At 40.3% G+C, this 12,197-nt stretch overlaps 1 protein-coding gene across 8 annotated transcripts in view; it reads right to left on the reverse strand.

The window, feature by feature from the left end:
* LOC8031649 (calcium-activated potassium channel slowpoke) overlaps nt 1-12,197 on the reverse strand; it is a 187,180-nt gene that overhangs the window by 28,447 nt on the left and 146,536 nt on the right. For 2 of the 8 annotated variants that reach the window (XM_040207170.3, XM_042292393.1), the window contains 5 exons: nt 12,093-12,169; nt 7,003-7,074; nt 6,430-6,456; nt 2,260-2,410; nt 720-809 (listed from right to left, as the gene is read on the reverse strand). In XM_040207170.3, the coding sequence (XP_040063104.1) occupies nt 720-809; nt 2,260-2,410; nt 6,430-6,456; nt 7,003-7,074; nt 12,093-12,169 (417 nt within the window). The remainder of the gene's footprint in view (nt 1-719; nt 810-2,259; nt 2,411-6,429; nt 6,457-7,002; nt 7,075-12,092; nt 12,170-12,197) is intronic. The other 6 variants (XM_040207174.3, XM_042292395.1, XM_042292394.1 and 3 more) reach the window with 5 other exon arrangements.

Here is a 12,197-nt window from a genome sequence, read left to right on the forward strand (position 1 = left end):
AATCTGCAGCTGTATTTTTATTTCTTAATCAACCCATCATATGTACCTTTTATAAGAAACATAGCCAATGCTACCGATGCTCATTATCAGTCTCAGTCTTCCTTCCACGTGCCTACACATCTTTACGAAGCGTCTCGCCCCTCTCTTTCACCTCTTTTGTTATTGTGCTGTCGTTTTCCAAAGCTTTTGGCAGTTGGCTAACTCTCATAGCTTCCACTATGCCACGCGGTGCTTCCCACTCTCCCAAAATCAGAGGTAGGTTCAATTAAAATGCAATTCTGCATTAAAAGTTAAAGTAAGATACAAACTGCGCTCCTTCATAGTAGTCATTGCACAAAAGCTTCCAATAAAAAGGTAAAGAATCTCAAACATTGACCGTGCCTTTTGCCACAAATGGAGATGCAAAAGCTTCCGCAGTGAATGTGTGCTAAGGTGTATCCTTTCGTTCAAACGACGAGGAACCAGAAAGAATGCAAAAGGAGGTAACCAAGGAAAAAAAAAGACACACAAACATACATACAGGCACATCACTTAAAAAGGGCCACAGACACGCAACGCCTAGCCGCCGCACCAGTGCTTCCCCATCCTGACCCCACCCCAGACCACATACCAAGAAAAGGAACCAAGGGAAAAAGAGAAAAGGCAGAAAGTAATACAGAGAGCAGAGAGGAAGAATGGGCAAGGAGTGAAGACAGAGAGTGAGAGAAAAGAAAGCATACATGAGCTTTTTGACCTCATAGGCAAGGTGTAAGCCAGCAAACATGTCGGGCGCAGCCGTCCGCGTGACGTGGCAAGTGTCAGAGACAGGACTGAAAAGAGAAGGGGAACATACGGGGTGTGTCGTGAGGTGTTGCACGCGAGTGCAGACAAGCCTGCCTTTCTAGCTTTCTCTGCTTTTACATTTCTTTTTTCTTTTGCCACGCCACACAGTGAGTGCACACACAATGGCTGTACCTTCACGGGCACAGATACACACCACCACCACCAGCACCACCACCACCACCACAAAGGAAGAGAGTGCAACTTGAATGAGAGCAAGATGTATTGCACCATAGAGAGAGAGCAAACTTGCAATGCAAGAGCAGAAGGTCCTCAAAAAGAAAAACGGAGGGCTATGTGTAACTTGCGTGATGCAAGTGTGATAAATCTGAAATCCATGAGATACGAAATCATTACATTTGTGACTATTAGGTACCCCTGTTTATTTTAACAGATACAAAAAAAATTTTTTTTTCAAAGTTTTAGCTTTTAGGGTTAAAGATTTTGTGTAGGAACAAATTCATTGGCTAACCAAAATTTGTGCTTACAATAACAAGTGTGTAGCATCGGCTTTGGAATACGAGTGTGTGCTGACCTTATTCAGAGAAGATTAAAGCTTCCAAATGAAAAAACAAAAAATTCTGAACGATTACGAGGCTGTTTTCTTTCAGTATTAAAGACCACTGTTGTATATTTGAAATTGAATGAAACAGCCGTGTTGTGACTTTTCTAAAATTCACAGCAACATGCAAAACAAAAAGGTTGGAGTGGTGTGCACACTGCAAAAGGAAATTGAATTGGCTTACCCAATAATCCAACTGCACCTTCTATAAAGTAAAGCCTCAATTTACCGAATAACTTAATTTTAGTTTGCAAAACAAATGACAACCTACAGATATCATGAAAATAAACGGCTTTGCATTTTGAATCCTTTCGTGATGAGCAAGGATACCCCGCAATAAAACGGTATTCAATTAAGTTGCACAAAGCAAAAGTTTTTAAACATTTTACACGAGCCGAATGTAAAGCCAGTTTTCTTTTTTTTTCCCCGAGAAGCCAAACATGCATCTTCTATACCTGAGAAGAAAAATTTTAAATTAGCTGCAAGATGACCAATGCAACCAAACATCACAGTGAAAGGCTAGCAGCCATCGAAACCCATTCCTGTCCAAAAAATTAGTTTCAGAATGGTGAACTGAAGTTTCTCACTTTCTGTGGTGTTAATAAATAATAAAAAGTACCCGTTGACAAGTTCAGGTATTCCCTCACATTGCTGAGGACCACATGTGTGGCCCTCAGCAATGAGGCCACACATGTGATGAGCAATGACACAGCAATGAGATGAAACAGAGTTTTACACAGGGAAGATCTGAGAAAAAATCACACCAGAGCAATGGTTCAAAAGAAAAACAACCTTATAACACATGGCCTGTCCAGTGAGAGATCTAGAAACAGATTCACCCTGCAAAGGAAACTTGAGATTACGAGGAAGAGACTTACCTGGCGTAGGATGGAGGTGCAGAGCGCCCTCCACGTTCGTTGGGGGAAGTGAGCGAATTGCTCTGGTCGTGTTTCTTTGTACTTGGCTTCGGTTTCGGCGCAGAGCTCACACGGTTCTGGTCGTTGTTGTTGCCCACTTGGGGCTGGGTGGCTGGGATGGGAAATGGAAGGAAGGCAATGTGCAAGGATGTTTGCTTCAGACTAGGCCACTGGCTAAGGTTGTATCCAACCGTCTAAATTCCCCCATTAGACACCTAAACTGCAAGAAAACCAGCTCGGCAACAAGCAAGTTGGCTGAGGCTAGACTGCAGTAGAAAACTGCACACATGAAAGATTGATCTGAGTGCTTTCTCTGCCTACAGCCACAGATGACCCAGGGACATGTCGAACACTAAACAAAGTTCAACTCGGGGCCATCTATAAAAAATTACCGACACTCAATTTGGAACTCCACCCGATCCCTGTCTTGACGTCAAGTTACAAACTTATCAAGGCTGCTAAATATTGGTGTTTAATATATATGATCAATCAAGTACATCTTTGGGTCATGTTTAATTTATTTATTCAGGAAATAGTAGTATATGCCTCATGAAATATGGTGAAAAAGAGAACCGTTTATGAAACAATGAAAATAATTAATTTAAGCCATCATATAGAAATGCCAAATCTAAAATCTAAGGCTATACCAGGGGTGGCCAGGCTGACCAGGCCTAAGAGCCACAAACAAAACCATGAAACTTCCAAGAGCTACCTGGGAGAGGAAAGGCAGAAAAAGGGAGGGGTGCAAACTTTTGTTCAGAGCAATAAATGAAACAAACTACTTTAGATGTATCCAAAGCAGTCCAACTATGCATAAGGTAGCAGCAACACAAGACTGCAGAACCGCAAGCTGCCTTTCAATTTAAAACGTGTTCCATTTCTCTTTTTGCGGAAGTGCTCCTGTGACTGTGAAGGAGGCGGGGGGTGGGTGGGGTAGGTTTACTAAGGAGCCACAAGCCGCACTTTAGCACACAAAGAGCCGCAAGCGGCTCGCGAGTGGCAGCTTGGTTACCCCTGGGCTATACTAATGCTAGGATATGTTATAAGACTAAGATATAATTAATGTTGTGTAATTAAATCATAAATACTCCCTAGCGGTGCCCGGAGAAGACATCCAAAAACGTCCTTGAGACATCTGTGACCACATGGGATATATTACAACTATATAATATAGCTACAGGTAGCCTTTGTGAAATTTGTCCCTTCCTGAAGCCCTACACTCTGCCCTGTCTTGATAGGAATTTTATGCATTAAAAGATTGCCATTTATTTTGTGCATGCACTGCCATAATTCAAAGTGACGCTTTGGTTATAATATGCTATTAGATCTGCTGCACATATGAGTATACTTACCGAGCAAAAATGTTTAATAAATAATGCCAATGATTTAAAAATTGTGATGCTTGGACCAAGGTTAGCGCTGGATGACTTAGTGACTCCCTTCAGTAGGAAGATTAAACATTGTTGCAGACGAGTACGTGCAAAGCCATGCACAAATTATTTGTTAGGAAGCAAACAAAACAAGTACAAAAATAACCTCAATTGAATATATTCAATATTTCATCTTTAAGTATTTTTGAAACATTGTTTTATTTCAAGGATGCTCTTTTAATGAAAGATGACGAGAAGGCTATATAATCACAGTGAAAGTAACAATGAAACTAGATGCAAGCAAGCCGATTTTTCCCTGCTTGAAAGTCCTGTATCATAATTATAAAGCCCCAAAGTAGAACCTCACTGACATTTTCTTGGTTGATAGATTTTCTCCAAAAGCTACATTCATGAATGCCAGTCCTGATGAACTCCAACAGGAATATGATCGTAAATTTACCGTTTCCTGAGTTTGCCTTTTTGGTTGTTTGTTCGGCATGTCTGGCTGTTGTTACCGTTTTCGTTTCACTCCCCTTCACCTTTTTTAAAGCATTTCACCTCCCTGCACTGTGCTTCTTGCAAGGGTGGACGTGACCTTAAACTAGATTAGGCTTCAGGCTTTAATGGCACTTTGTTTATCAATTGATCTTTTTTTTATGTGCATCCACAATCATTTGTTGTGCTCGATTGCCCTGGTTCCATTAGTTTTATTTCGCGTGGAGTTTAGGAGTTCATGCAAAGTGCACTTCAAGATCCATGTTTTGCACTGGCACCACCTTAAGCTTCACCACTTCGCACCAATGCGCTAGAAGTGGCAGCTGATGAGGCAGAGCATCCGAGTTCACTCAAAGGGCTCGAAGAGTTCATCAAGTAATTAGAAAGAACACTTTGAAAATTTCTAATATTTTAGAGTAACTTTGAATAGTTTGAATTTGGTATCATCCATCTTGGTTAAGTGCCTATTCCCTAAAGCACGGCTGCAGTGCAGCAAAGATACACGCATAGAATCAGTCTGGGGGTAATACCTTTTTGCTGGGGGCAGCACTTATTCCAGTTGTGTTAAAGCATGGACGCAGACCATGTGACATATAGTGTACATTACCAAAGCAAGATTCCAGTTTTGTTTCGTTTCTGTATATGCATAAACTCTACTTTCATCTTAAAAAAGTAAAAACATCCAGCAATTAAGCGCGAGACACATGGACGGCAGAATCGTCCGATCCGACATCCGATCCGACAGTCCGAAAGCCGCTTCGAATTGCCGCACGCGACAGTTTGAGACACACGCTTCTGACCTTGCATGCGACACGACGATCCGTTCGGCTCCGCCCAGGAGATCCAAGCACCCCAGCGGAGGTTCGCGTTCACAGATCTCTGGTCCCAGATTGACGGTTTAGCTCACACGAGCGAAGTTAAAAGCTCATTCTCGTTAGCGCGTGCATTCTTTGCCGGGGCCATTTTTCTCGAATGGGTCAGCGGGATCCACGCGTCCGGCTTCCCATCGCCCCTCCCGTATTCTTATTCGTCCCGACAGACCCAGTACGTCATTATGACGTTCGTGCTAGCTGTGGTGTCATTGGCTGGACGCATCCGACAATCCGTCCACCGTGCGAAACTATCTGGTGCGTTGGACGCATGTCGGATCGCCGATCCGACGTCTGAAGCGACCAAATCTTTCGGATCAGGCAGTCGTACTGCCGGATCGGACGTCCGATCGGATGGATTTTTCGCACATGTGTCTCACGCTTTATTGCAGATATACCGAAAATATGTGTTACCATCATCATATATCACAGGCTTCACAAGTTGCTTCTTTTATTGAATCTTGTTCTGGAATAACTAGCAGTAAATGTGGTGTAGCTAAGGAGGTGTAAGACACGAGGGCTGATGAGTGGTTCGTGACAGTGCAAACTGATGTGAGTGTAGCAAGACGTGTAAAAGTGTTATAGAACATACCAGCTCCAGTAAAGGTAGGAAACATGCTAAGGCATGTCAGCCTGTGACATCAACTATCTTTTAAACTTATTTTTGAAACCTGTTCCACCTGATTTGTTTGGCTAATTTTCATGAGTTTGTAAAAATTAGCTCAAATAGGTTACAGTAGAAATAAACTGAAAAGCATGCTGGTGGCAGCTGGGGTGCATTTGCTTATGCTTTTTATTTTCCTTGGTAATTTACATTAATCCTGCCGATCCTACAAGCTCTACATAACCTGTTTTTAATTATATCAAGATTACAATTTTAGCAAAGTAAGTGAGTTCACTGTAGTGTGACCAGACGTCCCGTTTTGGCCGGGACACTCCCGTTTTTGAGGTCTGCTTCTGCCGTGCAGTCTTTTTGTCCCAGTAAAGAATCATGCCCAGTTTTCGGGACATGATTCTTTTTTTATACATATATGTGCGCATACATTTACAGCCGAGTCTTGCAAAGATAAAGTCCCGGTTAGGAAATTTAAGTCATCTGCAAAATACGCCCACACCAACGAAGGACCCGAAGCAGGACCTTCCAAATGAGTGCATGTAACTGAACCCCCCCCCCCCCTCTGGGATGTCCTGTCTTCTACCTTGAGGAATATGGTCACCCTAGTTCACTGAGATATGTTCTATAAACTAAATATACAAAAAATGGATGTACAATTTTAAAATTGAAAAATATATTAGCACTTTTGAAGTGCTTTAAAACAAAAAGATGGAAGAACCACAGAGCGAGCAAACTTGAAAAAAGCACTAGAGCTACGGAAAAATATGTTTCATGAACATACCTACGTAGGAAAAGCTTTCTTCTTCGACTATATAAAAACAAAACAAAACGTGCCAGTCAACAGAAGTTCAAAACAGTGCAACGTTAAATATACAAAAATTTACTCTTATAAAAGGCACAGCTTTCAAACTCAACAATCAGCTGTAGGTTAATGCATGGCCAATGAAGAAACCTAATAGAGTACAACAAATTCAGCTGAGCTCCTCAGAGTATCTCTCTTCTGAAATGGTTGCCAGATGTTTAATATCATATCAATAAATTCCTAATTTTCTCCTTGTCATATGCAGTTATTATAAAACATCACAAAGAAGTGCCAGCTAGCACATATGAAAAAGACTCAAGTTTGCCTAAGGAATACATTAAGGAAATCTTTAAAGTGCTACCTTTCCCACCTAGGGAAAAAACCATGAACTGTGCAAGTGTGAAGTATATTCACTAAAACTACAAGTTAACAAGGCTTGATATTTTTGAGCTAACTATATGTCACTTGCTCTAACTACGGTAGTCACTACTGGACACAAACACACAAGTAGACACCAGGCATGCAACAGAATATTAGTCAAGGGAAAACTACCTCGTAACTTGACTCTCTTGGGTATTTCGGGTGGTGTAAAAGTGGGGACATTGGAGTTATGCAGTCCTTCATCTGTGAGGCAGCGAACAGGAAACCACCCGGGTTACCGTTGCGGCATTAAAGTGTGTCAGGCAATTTTCCGGAAAGGATTTGGGTCAATGCACAACAGTAAGTACTACCATGTCACATGCATGCGCTACACAGTCTACATTCTCTACTCAGTCTCTCAAACTGCAAACAACTGAGGCACCTTCTAGACAAGAAGATGAGAGATAGCACGCAGGTTCTGCTAGGCATGCCAAGAGAGCATAGAGAGATATCATACAAAAAACATAATCTGTTACAGGACAAAGACCAACTGACAAGGACAAGACTGAATATGTAACAAACACACAATCATAGAGGCTGAAATGAGTGCTACCATAACATTCCAAGGAAGTGCCTTGATCGAAAGAACCGATTCTTATATCTTCAACTAATTAAAATGCTTAATTTTTATTTTTAGAATTTTAAAATTAAAAAATGTGTGTATATAAAGGAGAAAAGAAATGTAAGTCAAGTGTTGACTTGGAATATTATGGCAGTTATATTTTAGTTCACAATTTAGTTCTTGAATACCAACTGAAATGCTTCCAGGTTTTCTCTAAGTATTGCAGTAGTAAGTTCACTGAAATATAAAACGCCATAGAGACAATCTTATGTTTGCATAAAAATACAAAAATGACAAGTTCTTACTAAGGGCACAGTTTTCTTTTTCTCAGCTGTCTGTGCTGCAAGTGGTGCTAAGACATCTGTATATAAATAATAACCCTTCTTGAAATAATATGCTGCAGGAAGCCGGACAGCTACTAGTTATAATTAAGTAGCAAACATGTATAAGGATTCTGGAGGGAGGCAGGATTAGTGCTGGATCTTTTAGGAGCACAATGATGAGACAGTGCCAGGGGATTGGTACTAACACACAAGTCTGTTTGCTTGCAGTATGAATGTTGTGTACTGAAGCATGTTTGAGGTGCATTTCATAATAGACGTAGCACATGATGCTTCTGCGAAGAAAGATTAGTCGACATTGGCCATGCTCAACATAAATACACGACAGGAACATGCTTGCACAGTGGAAGACAGGGAGCACGCATGTGGATCGACACATACTGGACAATGCCATGCTTGCATCTACTCAGGAATTGATGCTTTCACAAGGCATACTTACATCACATTTACACATTGCAACAGTTTGACAAGGACTCTATTCCTTTCTGGCCTGACTGCACTGTGGATTCCAATTGGTGTGTCTTCAATGAACCATTACATTTCAGAGCACTTTTCATAAAGTTTTGCAGGTGTAAGTGTCATAGGTAATCCCTTTAACTATGGCCTAAAATATACCATTTGAATACTAAGTTCATCAATATTTTTTAGTTTATCGGGAGTGCAAATGAGCACAGGTCACGTCCCCTTTCTGTTAAATTAAGTAACATGAGAAGTAATACGTTTATATAAAGAAACAGTTTTTCATACAATTTAGAATAGAACAAAATTAACATATGAACTTGTATTCATACCCCTATGACCAGCATGGTTCACTTAGCTGCAGATTTAAATTATTTCCTCTTTAGAAAATACAAAAAAAAACAAAAAAAAACTTAGGATACTATTATCTGACAACACACTACTCCTGGCTTCTAAAATTAAAGAATCCAAAAGTTGCTACCTTCAAAAAACAAATATGGCAGAAATTTTATGTTTTTGATTTGATTCATCTATCACATTTGCCTGCGTTACCACATAAATGTCTTATAGATTACTTTCCTATGAACCCCCCGCTTAAGTCATGCTGGCTTCTAAAAAACAAAAGATATCTGCAGGATTCTAATGTTTTTATTCTCAACCTTATCTAAAATTAAGCATACATGGTTCCTTTGCTGTGTAACATTCAAAAGTTAATTTGGAGAAATAGAATATTTTAGTGGGTTAACTAAGTGTGTGACATTTTCCTCAAAACGTGCATACCTTTCTTTTGCATGTGAGATATGTGTACCAAAATCACAGATAGAGCCAAAACCTCCACAATGTTTTATGCCAATGTTTAAAATCTCAATTAAATTGTGCAATAGACTACAATAAGTACAGTCATATTATGGCATTGGGTGAATCATCTCATGCCATACCATGACTGTTTCTCCAGGAAAAAACTTGCGCAAGTTCGCACTATGTACCAATTTCATCATCAAAGGTCCTAAATGCCTGGTGCGAGCCAAATCAGCTAAAGAGGAGTAAGGCGCACTTATATCTCCAATACAGTTCCACGATTGTCTGATGTTTGGGTCACACTGAGTTGTCAGGGGGTGCAACAAAAAGCAATTTTGAAAAAGTGCCCCAGTGCAGTCAGGCTCCAGGCTCCGTTCAGGCTCAAATGCCAGTTCGGGCTGCTGAAACATGTAACTACATCCACAACATTTAACAGAGAGATATATTGTGAAGGCAACCTACTTGCTCGACTAACTGCCTGCACTGCCCTGACACCCTTTTTAAACAGACCGACTCCGGCAGCAACACGGGCAAAAAGAAAAGCCAGAAAAGTGGGGAGAGAGGAGAAGAAAAAAAAAAAAGAAAAAGAAAACAAGATGGATGGTTAGTTGTTTGGTGCCAGCATTGTGGTGACAGAAGCATTCCTGCACTGTGCCGTCAAAGATCTCAAAACACAAGTGTTTTGCCCCAAATTGGCCAAAAAGAGCACGGCTCTTTGGGTCAGGAACTGGAGAGGGTTTCAGTTGGGCAAAGCATTTGTTCAGCTATGTTTACAGTTCGTAAACATGCGTGTCAAATACTACCCCGAAATTAAATTTATTTGAAAACTGAGGCAGGCCTCTTTTGAGATTTTTGCGGGGGTCAATACTTTGCTTAGCGGCATAGTCAACATAAATTTACATCATCGTGGGAAGTGCACTCCTCTCAAGCAAATGCAGCTGCCGTATACATCACTTAAAAACGGGACTATGCAGGTGCGTGAGAGCTGCCACTGTAACATGCTTTGTCACTGTGAGAACAAAAAGAAGCAAAACTAAAAAAACGATTACACTGAGGATTAGTACTAAACAAAGCTGTACAGCTGGGAAAGCTATGAGATGCTCTACAGAAAGGGCGGCTGGAGAAGAAGAAACGCCACTTGGGGTGCTGTGCGTGGGTCATGCAATGGGTGTGAGGCTATTCAGGAATTGCTTAATCCCCCAGGTTAACAAGATAATGCACATATTCTCGTTATTATTGATGTATCATAGAGTACAAGTTGCGATGTTGAAGACATTGATTGCAACACAATACTGAAAAAAAATTGTCAATTGAAGCTAAAAGAAAATGTAATGCGATCATTGGAAACTCATTTCGGGGTGAGGATAAAGAGAAAATGGCAAGTTCTGTCTAGAACGGTAGTTAATTCGTAAAGTATGCAGCCATCAACTGCAGAAACTACATTTCAAACCAATTACAATGACCAATTGGGTGACCTAGCAGCAGTTGGAGATGTTGAACCCAACTAGTTTTACCAATTAGGTGACCCAGTGCCAAGTGAATTTTGTTGATCCCAATCGGGGATCAATAAAATTTAACTGGAAACACTGAAAACATAAAGTTGGAAACATTGAATCCAATTAGAGTGACCAATTAGGTGACCCAGTGCCAACTGAATCTTATTGATCCTAATTGGGATAACCAGTTGGAAACATTGAATCCAATTAGAGTACCAATTAGGTAACCCAGAGCCAACTGAATTTTATTGATCCCAATTGGAATAACCCGTTGGAAACATTAAACCCAATTAGAGTGACCAATTAGGTGACCCAGTACTAATTGAATTTTGTTGGTCCTAATTGGTATAACCAATTGGAAACATTGAAACTAATTAGAATGACTAGTTGGATAACCCAGAACCAACTGAATTCCATTGACTCTAATTGGTTCCAAATGAATATCCTAATTGGACTCAATGGTTATTTTTAACTGGGGCATCATGCCCATGTGAACATAATCATCTTCCACTAACATTAATTTTTTTTATAGTTCTTTAGCCTCCATTGCACTGCATGTGTGCCCTCGTGTGGCAGCTTCTTTCCTCCGTCTATGCAGCTCATAGTTTTACCAGCAGTACATTCAACGACACTTAGCAGGTTTAAGCAACAAGAAACAATTGAGGAATGCCAGACCTACTCACACAATTAAACAAGCTCTGAGCTGAAACTGACCACAAGGAAGTGGCATAGAAAAATGTGAGGTGTGTATAGTTAAATCTACTTTAATAAGACTTATGATCAGTGGTAAATGTCAAATGTGACATAAAGGTGTGTGTATAAGTATGGCATTAGACACAAGGCTTTAGTGTGCAGTGCTAATGATGTTAAAATTTAGGCTATTCATGTTGAACGATTGAGCAATGTTGTACAATTGGTAAAAGCATATAATGCATCTGGTGTGACATAGTAAGACAGTGAGAATACATACTTTTGCCTTTTCAAGGTGTACAAAATAGTGCAAGATGCATAAAGCAACAAGCAAGCAGTTAATGTCAGGACAAACTGGCAGAAAAGTGTTACAACATTATAGGGTCAAAAGGGTTAGATGAATAACTTGCTTAGTAATAGCTTCAGTTGGTAAAGCAGCAACAATTGGCAGGTATATACGACAGAATATTCAGTGCTCAAAAACTACCAAAGCCAAAGCAAACCTGGAATGTTTTTATAATGTTTACAGTATTTGAAATCAAAGTAACCTTATCTATCCACATCGCTGCCTAAAGGTGACTGCAGAAGTGGCAGAGAAAATATGATTCTCTTAGTGTGTGATATATATAGCTAGTAACTAAAGAGGTTTGAATCAAGAAAATCGAAAGTGTATTTCATTAACAATATGCCTGAGTAAACTAATTCCTCATGACCCTACCTTCCTGAATTGCTTAATTCAAATCTAGATGCACCCTATAGACCAATTCACCTAAACTGTCAATACAAAGTTTAATGTTATTTCTCATTTGAAACGTAAACTCAACTCTCGACGAATCCAGAGTGAAGGTGAGGAAACTCTACCGGGCAGACACTTACGATTCTTGCACTTGCACTTTTTTATGAGCTTTTCATCTTTGATGTCCTCGTGACAGTTTTTGCAGTAAAACCAAGCCCTGCACCAAACGAGGAAGCAATTTCAAG

The sequence above is a fragment of the Ixodes scapularis genome, unplaced genomic scaffold (genome assembly GCF_016920785.2).
Source record: "Ixodes scapularis isolate PalLabHiFi unplaced genomic scaffold, ASM1692078v2 PGA_scaffold3__209_contigs__length_174095766, whole genome shotgun sequence".
NCBI classification, from domain to species: domain Eukaryota; kingdom Metazoa; phylum Arthropoda; class Arachnida; order Ixodida; family Ixodidae; genus Ixodes; species Ixodes scapularis.